The sequence below is a fragment of the Myxine glutinosa genome, chromosome 7 (genome assembly GCF_964187855.1).
Source record: "Myxine glutinosa chromosome 7, kmMyxGlut1.1, whole genome shotgun sequence".
Classification (NCBI taxonomy): Eukaryota; Metazoa; Chordata; class Myxini; order Myxiniformes; family Myxinidae; genus Myxine; species Myxine glutinosa.
Window position 1 is genome coordinate 106,125,066 of NC_136267.1, and position 16,003 is coordinate 106,141,068.

The 16,003-nt window shown below is 47.2% G+C and overlaps 1 protein-coding gene across 9 annotated transcripts in view; it reads left to right on the forward strand.

Annotated features, from left to right (window-relative positions):
• Positions 1-16,003, forward strand: part of TEX10 (testis expressed 10) — a 289,903-nt gene that overhangs the window by 79,293 nt on the left and 194,607 nt on the right. For all 9 annotated transcript variants that reach the window (XR_013624128.1, XM_078782092.1, XM_068123101.2 and 6 more), the window contains exon 9: positions 10,090-10,259. Coding sequence is in view for 8 of the 9 variants with exons in the window: in XM_078782092.1 (XP_078638218.1) it covers positions 10,090-10,259 (170 nt within the window). In the remaining variant the exon portion in view is untranslated. The remainder of the gene's footprint in view (positions 1-10,089; positions 10,260-16,003) is intronic.

A 16,003-nucleotide genomic window follows, 5' to 3' on the forward strand; every position in this document is an offset into this window, starting at 1 on the left:
TTCATTGTGTGTACAGGTAGATGTGCCCACATGAACTTATTCCCGGTCGTCATGAGTGTTCCGGCAGTTGTCACCAAGTTTCCTGCAGTTGCACGCCTCGATGCAATCCATGCGAATTTTCCTGCAGCTGCAGCGTTGGCTGAGGCACCCCTTCGTACAACTACATGAGGTGATCTCCCTGCAAGCTTTCGGCATAGGTGACAGACTTTGGCATAGCCGTGGCACTAACTGACCATCCAGGTGCATCCATTCCATTTCAGTCACTGGAGGAAGATCAGGATATGCCGAGTGTGCTTGGTTCCAGACACTTGCTTGATACTGTGAACGCATGATGTGAAACTTTTCTGCATCTGAGGTTGGTGGCAGAGTCTCTTGTGCACGACCGATACAAAACAACTTGACTCGTGCTTTGTTGCATGTATCGACCCCGGGCACACCATATATCTTACAGATGAATTTCTCTGTTGATGTAGCTATGTTTTCGGTGAGAGGGCCCTTGCCAAGGCCAATCAGATCAGTGTGATGTTGCTGGAACACCTGTCAGGCTGTTTCCTTACTGTGGCCACTGAACTGAGACACACTATCACAGCTGGTGACGGCATGGAAGGCAAGTAGTGTGTCCACTTGATCATCAGATAGCAACATGCGAATTTCATGTACTGGGAAATACTTTGGAGCCTTCGACGTCCCAGTTTTCATGTAGAGACGTGTACATCCCATTCTGTCATGGTGTGCGAGAAGTAGAAGAAGCACGTCTGTATCACGCACTGACACAACTATCATTTCCATGTGAGCATAGATGCAGTGCAAAATCAGCCGGGTACCAGCTTTTTTGTGGACAGCCCTCAGGGAGGAGACTGCGAGATCTGGATCAGATGACTTGACAGTGGTCGCTTCTGTGAACCCCCCTGCTACTACAACCACTGGTTCATCTGTCGGGCTATGTTCAATCAGATGGTTTGAAAGTAGTAGCGCGAGATCTGCTTTATTTTCCTCGAGTGCCATAAAGCTGGACCAGTCTGATGGGAGAGGAACTGATGACTCGTTTTCTATTTTACGACGTACCGGTCGGTGGCGCTGCTTGCGTTTGATCCTTGTGCCTGCTTTGATTGAATCGTCTTGATACCTGTCGAAGACTAGGTTGATCCTCTGGTATTTTGCTCCCATCTTGAACACAGTGTTAGCAAATGTCAGTCGGCTTTCCAAGTGCCATTACGAGTGCTTGGCCATCAATGAGCAGGCAGCTGGGTTCATCGAGTGTAACATTTGCAGGGGTTGGACTTGTTGCGTCAGTATGTTTGCTAACACAGACTTGTTGGTAGAATGTAGACTACCACTAGTTGTGGCCAAAGATAGTGGGACGGTCATGAGTTCATGCTGGAGGATGTTTTCTAGGTTTACCTCGCGCCCTGCTCTACAAGCTGTTATGAGCCTTTGTAGAATGTTCCTGTCCACTTTGATAGTGTTTTGCTTGCCCTTGGAAAGTTGCACGACTTTGTGCAAAGAGGAAAATGTCTTCGCCTTTTTTTGAATGGGTGATTTCAGATCCAGGTGCTGGTCACTATCTGGAGGCTCACACAGACGTTTATCCATGAAGACTTTCATTTGCACCTGTCCAAGGTGTTCTGCACCAAGCAGCGATTCTTGAATCACAGGCGTGACCACATCCTTGTTGATTATGTTCTTCAATGTGTCACCGCCATCTTGAAACACGCCATGCTGTTTCAACGATACAACTATGCTGCCTTCATCAGTCATCTTTCTCCATCCTACTTTTCGTGCACTCATTGTGTGTGTACTCATCGTCTTCATCGTCCGTTGTCAGTCTCAGCATTGCTGTTGTCTGAGAAGCTATGACCGTTCTCAGATTATACGACAATGTCCATCTACTGAGTGCGGATGCTATTCTGGTGATACATACTAAGCCTCCACTCTTCTTTCCTGTAGCGTTTAGCCATTCCCTACTTTGGACCGCCGATACCTGATTGAAGCATCGATCATTGCGTTTTACTATGAAGTTACCTTCCTGGAACTCGAGGAGGACTTCTGGTGGGAGAACCGACATCTCAGCCTGGTATGCAGTACCCCATCTGGCGTAGTTAATATGATCGCACCTGAAGAGGAATGGCAGCACACATTTGAACGCATATAGGTGGAGATCCCATGATCCATCACGTTGCGCTCTTGTGAAGCAGAGTAGGATGCTGACCAGTGACCATAGTCATATAGTCCCACCAGAATTCAGCATTTGGATCATCAACTACAAGAGCTGCAGCGAACTCTTTCATGGGCTGCTGAAATCTGTCGGTAGTCAGTTTGTCGACCATCTGTGCAATGTGATCGGCGTCTATGGATGTGCAGACATCTGAGAGTTCGGCTCTCAGTGGCTGCACTGACGGTGGACGAGGCCGTATAGAGGTGGACGAGGCCGTTACATCAACCCCATCCAGGTACGTATAGAGCCGTGGGAGGAGTAGTTGCCAAAGAGCCTGTAGGGTAAGTTTGTGCATGCTAATGGCACGTGCATACCCCTTTCCTCCCATGACATGCTGCGTAGCATTGGCTCCCAAAATATCACACCCTACCCATAGCTCGCTCAGGCCAGACTCACTCATGTGTCGTCCTATTACACCCAGAATGTTCATGGCAATGTGAAGTCCTCCAAGGCAAGGTATAAGCACGTCCTTGTACTCTTCTACCGACCACTTCAGTTCCAGCAGCTTCGAATAAAGTGCCTCGTCCACCGCCAGAACGACATGCTGCTGTTCCATCGATTTGGCTACATGGAGCACTCGCTTGACGACTGTGTTCAACGTATCGAGTTCAGATGCAGGAGCCTGTATGATAGGTAGGTACCCCCACTGTAGTTTTCTCCGGGTTGACTGTGCTTGCCTTTTGGTTGTACAATGTCCAGGAAGGCATTGGTTTGTGAGATGACCGGGACAAGATGAAGGCTATGTCAGTTGCGTGCGCATTCTGTGCTGAGGGACATTCTTCAGGTGACTGTGTGAAACAATCAGATGCGATCACACCGCTGAATGGACGCTCAGTGATTCCTCTGTTTGGTGCAGGTATGATGTCAGTCATTGCCTCAGGGGATGTGGAATGTTCCTGTCTTGGAAATGTCAATTCCATTGAAGAGATCACCTTCAGGTGGACCGCGTTGCCAGGCAGCCACTTGAGTGGCATGGAATGTTCCTTTTCCATCCAGAGTGTTCTCATTAATGTCGATGTTGTCCGTCGAGAAATGGACAAAGTGACCCTTTACTAGATTTTGGGGAACAACAGTACCATCGGCGTCCATGGTCTCTAATGCCTTCTTAGCAAGTGCAGTGTCAAGTTTGATCATCTCATGGTAACTCATGACATGACCTGCCTGGTAAAACATGTTCACCAACTCTTTTGAACATGTAGCTTGGTGAAGGGTACTGGCCATTCCGATGTGCTTCGGAGTGAAGAACTTGTCTCCATTGGCTGTGTACATAAGATCCTGAGCAATGCGGATGATTCTAAGCCGCCATCTGGCTTCGTTCTTATCATCCTCCAGTAGATGCTGACCACCTACTAGTAACATGTTGAGGAACATGTACAGGCTGTCGGGTATGCCGTCTATTGCTCTGTCTTCGCTGATGTCTATCCCTTTTGGTTTGGGATGTGACAACATGTCACAACGGATCTGCAATGCCACATGGACCATGCTCAGGAATGTATCCTGATCCCCATGTTTCAATGAAGGAATTAATCTATTAATATCAGTGGTGTCGTCTTTCACCATTGCTGATACTGGAATATGCTGGAATTTGGATGGAACCAATACAGTATGAGGTTCATTTCGAGGCTGATCATGCAGTGCAACGACTTCGTATATGCCCTCAAGACGGTCAGCTAATTTGTCCTTGAAAGTGTTCCTCTGACTCAGAAATGAAGATGGTATATCTATCTGAGCATCACTAGCTATTGTGCAGTACTTGTCCCACACATTTACTAGATCCTCTGCATTTACTAGATCAGCTTGCTCTGCTGATTGTTCAAGTTCTTGGCAAAGCCACGCTAACGTCATATCCGTGCTCTGGAGTGACGTATTTGCTAGCCGTTTTGTCCTACGTTCGAACTTGACAATGCAACTCGTGTGATATTTTCCATCTGCATCTGTAAGCTCATTTACACAAGCTAGTCGAACTCTTAAAAATTGGTCATACTTCGCTGCTTCCAATATTCTGCTGCTGTCCTTCATTTCTTGTATGAGATGAAGTGCCTCTTTCTGTTCTTGTTGACAAAAGATACACTGCTTCCAATCTATCTGAGGTGTTTTGCTCTGTAGACTAACATTTTGCAGATGGGCATTTGGTGTGGATGCTGACGAACTTTGGTCATTCATTTCTTTCAATCCAGCCTTCCTTAATCTTTCAACTCTAAATTTATTCATGTAACTAGATCGGCAGTCCTTATGCCATGAGAACGGTTGAGGTGAGTCCGCTTGAAGTATTTCAGTAAGTCGATCGGTTGCATCTCGGAAATTGTCATTATGTAATTCCGACCGGAGTTGTCTAATATAATCAACTGACTGGAAACCATCACTGCTGACTGTCATGAGCTTTTGCTTCTTGTCTTTTTGGCATATGAGGCATAACTGTGGCTCCAGTGACACTGGTCTTTTTCAAGTACGGTCTGTGCCTTCAGCCATGTTTTCAGTCACCGGTCGATCAATTCAGACCTGCAATAAAAAAGAGAGTTGATTATACCATCGTTAGTAATTACAATGACATTTAAAGATGTTCACATGAAATATTCCTTTACAGCATATTGGACATATCTGAAAAAAAAACTGCAAAGTAAGTAAATTATTCATGGACTTGTTGACAACTTGTGGATCAACTTGTGGATTCATGGATCAACTTGCTTGTGGATCTTATCTGGTCGACGAATTATTCAACGTTAAAAACGACTATTTTAGAAATAAATATGAGTTTCAAGCAGTTTATTCACATTTTATTTCAAAACTGAATATGGCATTGGATTCTCCATCTATGAAAACCTACAACAGCACATTTCATTCAAGTTTCTACCTTGTTTAGTCAAAAAGATATGTACATAAATACATTTCATCCTGGCGGTGGAGGCCATCTTGGATTTCTCAATTTTGAGGCATTATCGGCCATTTTTGAGCTGGGCATACAGTAGATTTGAGTTCAGCACCCCTCAATACCCCTAAAAACCTTGTATGCCCTAAATTAACACGATTTGCCTTCAGCACTTTAAATATGCACATTTTCAGAAAATTGACCCAGTCTATTATCCTTTCAATGCAAATGTTTTCAAATGCCATCTAACACCATTGTTGCATATAGTTTGAAAATGATGACATCATAGATCACCTGGTTTGGTAGCCATCTTGGATAGAAAAACAAACTTTATCAGATTAACATGAAACTTCACAAACGTGATCTCCTACACCCATATATATGCCGAGTGTACATTTTGATGTCGTGTATCACCTGGTTTGGCGGCCATATTGGCTTGAAAGCCGATATTAAAAAAAACCTCCTTCTCTGAAACCGCTTCACCAATCGATCTGAAACTTGTGATGTCTGGTAAAAATGTGATACTTGAGAACATCTGAAGGGATTTAAATCAAACTTATTTATTTTTAGAACAGTCAACAAGGACATCTACCCATTGTCATGGGCAGGGACTATGCGGAGGCATATTGGCGACAGTCACATTGCTCTAGTTTTTTTAACACAGCGTCTTGGCATGTGGAGGAGCTAGTGCTTGACCATATAATGGATCGATATGCAACAGAACAAAAAGAACAACAGAAGGAGAGGGGAAAACATACAGTTGAGTTTAGGGACATAATAGAGTGAGGCTCCGAAGATTAGGGATGTGACAAATAATGTGAAATCGCAGGAGGACACATGGGGTGGACAATATGGATACAGAAGCAAATTGTGAAGAAGGAAAACAGGAAAGTTGGAAAGAGGTAGGAATCGGGAGAGTTAATGGGGATAGAAAAGATAATGGTTCTCGATGTGGGATGATGTGAGATGATGGTGAACCTCGGAGATTCGACTTGAAGATCTCAAAGGAAGAATGAGTTTGAAGAGAATGTGGAAGTTGATTCCACAGATGGGAAAAAAGAGAAACGAATGAGTGGAGGTGATAATCTGGTGGTGTACAGTGGACCTAAAAGATGAACCTGTGTATAGTTTTTGCCAAAAGTGGGGGGTTTTTTTTTTTTGTTTGAATGTTATCTTTGTTATATAACGACAATATAATTTGGTTGGTTGTTTTGCCTAACATTTGTTGTGATCTTTGTATTAAGTTTGTTTATGTAATCCTCTATTTTGAGTGCATACTACCTCAGCTTTAGCAACTATCCCCTGGCTTGATTGTATTCATTTCTATATGAATTTTTTTCTTGGACAATACTTATCAATTTTCAATAACTCGATGTTGCATCATATGTACACACCCCGGTGTGTGTACCGGTGTGTACCCCGGTTTAGAATAGGTACACCGTATCCCTGCGTGTCGTAAGAGGCGACTAAAAGGGTTGGCGTCAGGAAGGGCATCCGGCCATAAAAACATTGCCTCAAAAAGAGAACCATGACAATTACGACTACATATGGGCAGGGTACAGCCCGAAGTACCCCGTGGGGGACCCCACTCCCTCTCATCAAAACTCAAGGTGGGGAACCCGATCGAAGCAAGGGTGGAAATCATTCCATTTATGACGACGAAACGTCTGATGCTCGACGTGGAGATCGGTTTCTGAGATCTGGACATGGAATGTAGGGACAATGACAGGGAGATCAGGAGAAGTGGTGGAAGTATTGGTCAGAAGAAGAGTGGACATATGTTGTGTGCAGGAGACGAGATGGAAGGGAAGTGGTGTGAGAATGGTGAAGGGTAGGCAGGGACAGAAATACAAGTTTGTGTGGCAAGGGTGCCCGGAGGGCGTCAATGGTGTTGGTGTCCTGTTTTCTGAGGAGTTTGTAGACAGTTTGGTGAGTGTGACTAGAGTGAGTGAAAGGTTGATGATGGTGAAAATGATGATTGGAAAGCTCTTGGTGAACATCATCTCGGGATATGCTCCGCAGGTTGGTCGGAGTGATGAAGAGAAGGACAAGTTCTGGTGTGCTATAGAGAAGCTGATCGAAAACGTGAAAGATGAGGAAGTTGTTGTGGTAGGAGGAGACCTAAATGGACATGTGGGAAGGAGTATGGACGGTTTTGAGGGAGTTCATGGGGGTTACGGATATGGTGTGAGAAATGGAGAAGGTGAAAGGATTTTGGAGTTTGCTGATGGAGCTGACTTGTTGATTTGTAATACTCAGTTCCAGAAAGAGGATAATAAGCTTGTTACATACACGTCAGGTGGGTCGACGACAACCGTTGACTACCTGCTGGTGCGTAGGTGAGATAGGGGGCACCTCCGGGACACAAAGGTGATCCCGGGGGAGGAGGCTGTTTCACGGCACCACTTGGTTGTCTGCGACATAAGGGTGAAAGGTGCGAGGAGAGCTCGGCGGGTGAAGTACCAACCAAGAATGAAGGTGTGGAGGTTGAAAGAGGTGACAGTGAGGGAGGCATTAAAAGAGAGGCTGAGTATGGTGGAGGATGATATGGTTGAGCTTGAAAGTAGTTGGAAGTCAATGAAAGGTAGTCTGTTGGGAGCCGTTGGTGAGGTATGTGGATGGACAAAAGGACCACCGAGGCACTCGGAAACATGGTGGTGGGATGATGAAGTTGGAAAGAAGATTGACGAGAAGAGGAAGAAGTTCAAGGAGTGGCAGAAGGCGAAGGGTATGGGGGCAGAAAAGGCAGAGCATGAAAGTTATAAGGCAGCCAAGAAGGCTGCAAAGAAAGAGGTAGCAAAGGCACAGGAGGCATGTAGGAAAATGTTCGGAGAGCGCTTGGATTCGGAAGAGGTTCAGAGAGCGGTATTCAGGATTGCAAAGCAGATAGCGAAAGAGAGGTGTGATGTGATGGGGGTGAGTTGCTTGAAGGATGAAGTGGGACAAATCGTTGCGGACCCAGATGGAATTAAAGGAAGATGGAAGAGATATTTGGAAATACTGTTGAATGCAGAGAATGAATGGGATGGCAACATAGAGAGTAACCCAGTTTTAGGACCGGCAGAGAAGATAACCGAGGAGGAAGTTGAGGAAGCGATAAAAGCAATGAAGAGTAGAAAAGCGGGAGGGCCGACGGGAATTGTGGGAGATATGTTGAAGGCAGCGGGAAATTGGGGTGTGAAGAGAATGACAGAGATCTGCAATCTGGTGGTGAAAGAAGGCCGCATTCCAGTGGATTGGGAACTGAGTACCCTCGTCCCTCTATACAAGGGGAAAGGTGACCCTCTGGACTGTGGCTCGTATCGAGCGATAAAGTTATTGGAGCATGGAATGAAGGTATTGGAAAGGGTGTTGGAGAGGAGGATAAGGAAGAAAGTGAAGATTGATGAAATGCAGTTTGGATTTATGCCAGGAAGAGGAACTACAGATGCGCTTTTTGTTGTGAGGCAGTTGCAGGAGAAATACATGGAGAAGAGGAAGAAGTTGTTTCTTGGGTTTGTTGATCTGGAGAAAGCATTCGATAGGGTTCCATGTGAAGTTGTGACATGGGCATTGAGGAAGTTAGGAGTGGAGGAATGGTTGATCAAGCAGTGATGGCAATGTACAAAAGACCGCACACAGCTGTAAGGATGAAGGGCGGGAACAGTGTTGAGTTTGAGGTGAAGGCGGGAGTGCATCAGGGGTCGGTACTAAGTCCACTACTATTTGTAGCTGTCATGGAGGTGCTGGCTCAGAACGTAAAGGAGGGTTTACCGTGGGAGTTGTTGTATGCAGATGATCTGGTGTTGATTGCAGAAAGTATGGATGGACTGAAGGAGAAGATGAACAAGTGGAAGGAATGTACGGAGACAAAAGGTCTGAAGGTGAATATCGGAAAAACGAAGGTGATGGCAAGTGGTAAAGGATGTGGTGAGGTGGAAAGAACTGGGAAGTGGCCGTGTGCTGTGTACAGGAAGGGTGTCGGAGTGAATTCCATTCAATGTACAATGTGCGCTGAGTGGGTTCATCAAAAATGTAGTGGTTTGAGAGGGCCATTAACCAGTGTGGCAGCTACATTCAAGTGTAAGGTGTGCACAGAGATGGAGGAAATGAGGAAGGAGTGGAGGAATGGTTGACTTCCATTCCTCAACTTCCCCGCCCCGCTTCCTCAACTTCCCCGCCCTTCGTCCTTACAGCTGTGTGCGCTCCATCCTGCAGATGGAGGAAATGTTGTGTTGGATCTTGGAGATGGCTTGAAGCTGGAAGGTGTGAAAACATTTTGTTACCTTGGAGACATGCTGAATGGCAAAGGTGGATCAGACTCGGAAACGGTTGCTCGAGTGAGATGTGCATGGAAGAAGTTTCGGGAACTGAGTGGCGTGCTGACGAGGAGGGGAGTGTCATTGAAGCTGAAGGGAAATGTGTATGCTGCATGTGTGAGAAGTGTTATGATTTATGGGAGTGAGACATGGGTAATGAATGTAGTGCAGCAACGAAGGCTGGAAAGGGTGGAAATGCGAATGGTTCGGTGGATGTGTGGAATATCGTTGAGAGAGAGGAAGACAAATGATGAATTGCGAAAGATGATGGGAATAGAGCCTGTGATGGATGCTGTGAAGAGAAACAGGTTGAGATGGTTTGGTCATGTGTTGAGGAAGGATGAAAGTGACTGGTTGAAAAGAGTGATGGGAATTAATGTAGAAGGAAGTAGAGGACGGGGAAGACCGAGAAAGACTTGGCTAAAGATGGTCAAAGAAGAAATGCGGGCAAGGGGGTTAACAAGGGGAGATGCAGAAAATAGGGCAAAATGGAGAACATTGTCATGGGGACCGCAAGGCTAACCCCCGCTCTTGCAGGTAAAATGGCCTTAAAATGCCTGTTGTTGTCTGTTGTTGATGTTGCATCATATAATAACTTATCATGTGTTGGTGTGGCTTCCCATAATTTGATTAAATAAACAGAATAAAATTATATAGTTTGCGACATTATCTCAGACGTTTGTTGATTGGTGGTGTGCTATGCTATTCAGGAGTTTGGCGGTATCGACGTGGCTTTCAGGACTGCCCAATCAGTTGCTGCAGCTAAAGGCTCGATGTCCATCTCTCTCTGCACTCATGTTGGCTGCTGTTGAACTTGGGCTTTCCCGCAATGAGCAGCCTCTCCTCCACAACCTGCATGACTTATCCCATTGTATATATGGTGAGATTCTAGCCTGTTGGTGGAATGATGTTGCTATGCATGTAGTACAAGTATGTCACTTGATTGTGAGAAGATTGTTATAAGTCCCATCAAAATACATATACTGATGTTTGCCATGCTCATATTCTTGCAGCTTATTTGAGGCTCTCAAACCTTGGATATAGAATTGTGCTCATTGGAGCATTTGTTTGATTATACATTTTGTCACTACTGAGTTTCCAAGATTCCCCATTTGAAGCCAAATTCTGTCGATCAGATTGCACAAGAGACCATGCGAGTAATACATTTGAAAAATGGAAGAAAAGGAAGGATATTGATAAACTTTGAGTAACCGGAGAGAAAGAGGGCTGTATACGCCACTCGCCTCACTCCCGGGCGCCTTTGGCGTTCGGTTTCGCCGCCTTTTTCCGAGCTTTCCGCGCAGGTGGCTCTGGGCTTCAACAACTGCCGACCTTCCAAAGGATCCATTTTGAGCCAGCTAAGTGCCGGAGAGGGACTTTTATTTTCTTACTTTACCCTGTGTTTGTGTTTGCGTCTGTTTGGAGGTACTTCACTGTAGCATTTTACCTCAGCTTTATTTTCGTTGTTTTCATTCCACGCCTTAATTTCTTATAAATTATTGTTACATTTTTGTTGTGTTCCTGGTTGGGTTTCGGAATAAACCCTTGTGTTCGTGAACGTTTCATGTCTCTTCCATCCCGCACGCGTCATAACTGCCAGATTGGGAGATCGCTTCGGGAGTTAAAGCTGGTTTGGTTCATCCGTCCAAGGCTGGTGATAACTAGCTGTGGACGCGACAATCAATATAAAGGTGTGTTTCTTTCTAAATCATGTCCATGCAATTGAATTGGCAACAGGTGCACTCCAATCAAGTTGTAGAGACATCTCAAGGATGATCAAAGGAAATTGGATGCACCTGAGCTCAATTTGGAGTGTCATATCAAAGTGGTTGAATACTTATTCACTTACAACATTTCAGTTTTTCATTTTTCATTAATTTGTAATAATTTCTAAAAAAAAAAATTCACTTTGATATTATGAGGTGTGTATGTATGTATGTATGTATATATATATGTATATATATATATATATATATATATATATATATATATATATATATTGTTACAGACGCGGTTTTGGATGTTAGTTTACCGAGCGGTTTGGTATGACCGCGTCTGCACAGTTTACCCGATTATACTCGAACGTTGGCCAAATCGCGCTATGCTAAATCAATTAAGGAAAGGACACAACGGCTGGGTTAAATGACACGACACCAGGGGTACAGTTCTCAAGACCTCCGGAGGAGGTTATAATATTTGTATGCAGAACGTTTTAGATTACACCGACAAGAGGTACAGCACAGAAAGGTGGGCACTTAGACACGGTCTTATCTTAGCCCCGACAGACCACAGATAAACGGGACAAGACTGACTCACACAGGGATTGATGGCAGGGGAGGGCAGGTAGTCGATGGCTCAAGGTGCACCTTGGCTCAGGGGCAGAATCGACCCGGTCCGGTCCAAAGAGGCGGGAGGTATCCAGCGCTTGGAGGTGACGTTCTTTCTCCAAGCTGGGGGCGCATCTCACGTCACCTCCGGTCAGGGCTGCGTATATCCAGCGGGGAGTGACACGCCCTCGGCTCGTTAGCTCCGCCCCAGATGGAATCGGCCCGCCGCTTCTTATTGGGTGCGGGGGGGTTACCGGGCTCCGCCCTTGACGAGGAGCTGACAGTCAGCCCCTGCGTGGTAACCCCGTCGGAGCTCATGGGCAATGGCGGCTAACCAAGCCGGAGTGAGGACGCCCACTCCCCGCACCGCCGCCGCGCCGCCCCCGCTGTGGTTGTAGTTGTTGTTGTTGTTGTAGTTCCATGAGATGATGGGAGGATGCGGAGATGAGGTTGTGGGGAGGTATTGGGAGGTCCTAAACTCACTACTGGTGCCATACAATCACATTCTGGTGCAACGAAGAGTCAGAATTAATGGAAACGAGTCCTTAACTGACATAGACTAAGAATAACTAGCAAGATGTCCTATAGTTGTCTACGTGAGATGCGGTGAACCTGGGCACGACATTTAATGGGGGAAAAAGGGGAAGGTCGGTTCTACAGAGTGTTGTTTACAGACAATGGGACTAGGGAATGGGGGATTGGGGATAGTTGGGGAGTATTGGGGAAATAGGGGAATATTTACAAGCGGATATGGATGGAGGCCAAATCCCATATCCGCAACATTGCACCCTTCTCTACCTCGGGGAGTCCCGACCCGATAAATCTTTACCTACGTTAGTGTGGCACTCAGATGTAGTTCCCTCTACTATTAACTCTACCCTGAGTGCGACAGTTTTACAGATGTTCACAAATGAGTAAATATGTCCCCCTGCGACGTTGCACCCTTCTCCTCACAGAAACACACCCACAAGATAACCGAATCGCGGAAAGAATCCTCAAACTAAACATACAGCCGGTAGGGAGCATTATTTACACAAGACTACGCTGATATTTACACTACGATCCAGGACCTGTTTTTGGAGGAACACATGCAGATGTTATGCATAGAGAGAGCACGCATGCCAGCATCGATACACCAACCCACGAGTGCTCTGTGGCCTTACGGCCTTTAATAATGTGCAGAGCACCCCTTCCAAGCACCAAAAGCACCACCCCATCATGTACAGTCAGCACCATCCGGTGCACCAATAAAGTGTTCATAAATCACCGGTGGTGTCGCAGCCGGCCGATGTTCTGCCGCTGGTCTTGCCTTCTTGAAGCACTTGGCCTTCTAGCTTCTTTTAAAAATAAAGAAAGGCGCCAACCGCGTCCATTTCTGTATTGTGGCCGTCAGGGGGCCAACTATTAGTGGTTCACCTGTATGGCATAGGTGCCACGTTGACCCATAGGTCCATCAACGGGTGGTGCTTGCCCGCAAAAGACTGCGGTCCATGGTGGGCGGCCACAAACATTGCGGTCCATATGGTGTATCGATCCCGGCAGCAAGCAGCGACAGTGCAGGCCCACAACTGCGGAGCCAGCACCTCTCTCTCCTCTCTCTCTGCCCCAAAGCCAGATCCTCGGAGGTGGGAGACAAAAGAAGAAGACAAGTGAGTAAGGTGGTAAGGGCGCAAAAGTGCACGCAATACAAGATGATGCACACTGGGGGCACATGGGAACCAGGTGAGACAGGTACGTTCCTACCCCCCCCCCCCACCAGGTAACCTACATGGCCCCTCCCTTACCCCTTACTGTATCCAAAAAACACAACACTACCCATAAACATCTACTTTACAAATCAACAAACGTCCCTACTGTCTTCCCCGTTCCTCCCATAAACCAAATTCGTCTTCTCTCCCTCCTAACCAATCAAATTTGCCATTTCCAACTCTCATCAAAATTTGCCATCTCCAATTCAACATCAAAATTTGCCATCACCAATTCATCATCAGTCCCTCCTAGGGAGGGAGAGATGGAATCACCCCAATGTCTCATCCACGTCGTGATGCGTCTCACCAATCCACACAGCAATTCTCATTTCCTGCACACAGAACAAAGAAAACACAGGTGTGGAGTCATCATCATCACCACTGGTAAGTTGCTGCGTATGGTGCGACAGGTTCATTAATCCTAACTATTTCCTAAATGACTTTAACAACTTTACATTACCCGGGGTCTTTCCCTGCCAAACCATTGGCCCTCTTACACTATGGGTTCTAAAAACCAATTCCCATTGACCAAACTGTGGTGCCTCTCGATTTGGGGTCTCACTCCCCCGATTCATCTCCCGGTGCCTCGCACAATTTCTGGGCTGCGACGTGTAGCTCTCCCAACAGGTCTACCCACCTGCACACCTCCACCACTGCAGTTGCCTCCAAGCTTACCTGCTCCTTACCCTAACCTAACTACCTGGGGAAGGCCCTCTGGCGCTCTCCCCACTCGGTGCCCTCTCTGGCACTGGGCTACCCGGGTCCGTCCTCCGGATCCTCGGGCCCCACTGACACTAACGGCTCCCAGAGCCCACCTGCGGCCTCACCTGGCCGACATCCTCACAGTGGTGGAGTGCCCAACCAACTACACACACTAACAGGCTACACGCCCAGCCATTTCCACAACACTAATGCACCCATCCACAATACCATTCTGCAACCGCACCACAAATGCCAATATCCAACCACAATTTACCTATACCCTCTACCTAACACTTACACTACCCGCCCCGGGTACTCGTGAAAGGGGTCCACTCTTCCCCCATTCACACCTTCGCACCATGCACACCACCCCGTACCACTTACTCCAACTCTCTCCACACCACTCATTCTCTGCTCCATATATTCCACACACCTGCACTTGCACACCTGTGCTCTCGCACCTGGTGCCACCTGCACCCTTCTCTCCCCAAGCGCATTCGCGCTGATCCACAACACTCACTACTCATACACTGCTCCACACTGCTCCACACACCTGTTCAGTTCTCACACAGCATCATCTCATCTAACTACTCCCCTCTGAAACTTGCGCTTCCCAGTCGTCCCTTTTAAACTATTGCGCTCCCTCGTCATTATCATCCACACTAATCTACCTGCGTCCCCACTACAGGTATCAGTCACTAACTAACCTTAACGTCACCTAATGTCATCTTCTAGGTCCCTATCAATATCCTAACCCACCCGGGCTAGTTTTCACTGCCATACACCCCATAAGCTATTGCACATTTGCCCCACATGGGAAGGGTGGCAGGGATGCCACCCTTACCCACCGGGCCCATCGCTCACTACCAATTTTGCACATCAAATTTCAACAAATCAAAAATTTGCCAATCACTGCCCATCATCTGCCAATCACTACTGCCAATCCTTTGCCAATCATCAAATTTTGTTTTTCTAATTTCGGGGCCAAAACACTAACGTCATCACACAGTCTACTCACTAATGCCTCTCGGTGCGCCAATTCCTGTCCAAAGCCCGGCTTCGTAAAGCCGAGCAATGAATGCGGGTTGTTCCGTGCCAGCGGCTGGATGCGTCCGGCATTCGGTGCAGGGACGGGGGCTTACCCGGCCCGAGACCCCACGCACCACCTTGGCGTGGAGCCATCCAATGTCCCGATCTCGACCTGGCGGCACGTCTCAACAAAAAGTGGTCGCCATGACGACCCTTCCTATCGGCCTGCCCGCTCCGCCTAGTGGAGCCCGGACGCGGCCGTTCCAAGCGAGGCACAGCGTGGATCGCGTACGGCGGTTCTTTCGAAACCGCCGTGGTTCGGATCCCCGCTGGTCCTCGCGGCACGCGAAGCCCGGCACGCACCGAGGGCCCGATTCGGCTATAAGTCGCTCTAACCGCTACACCGGTTACCTTCGATGCTTCACCTGGACGCTTACATGCATACGCTACCCCTTCCTTGCTCATACATGCAGCCGTTTCCATGCTCCTCGTCGTACCTCTTCTTACACACCTCGGTACACTCATTCCGCTCACCGACTTGGTCACACACCTGACCACCGAACACCTTGGCACACATTCGTTGCTCGCACACCTCACCAACACACCTCTTCGCGCCCCCTCCTCGGTCACCTCCTCTGTGACAATCACAGGTGTGCTCTCACTCGCACACCCAACCACGTGCCTCACTACCAATTCCAGCGTGCATTCCCACTCACGCTCTACCATTCCAGGTGTGCATCCTTCCATTCCAGGTGTACATCCTCGCTCACCTGTCACAACCAACTCACGCTCCTTGTCACTCTCACTACTCTCACCTC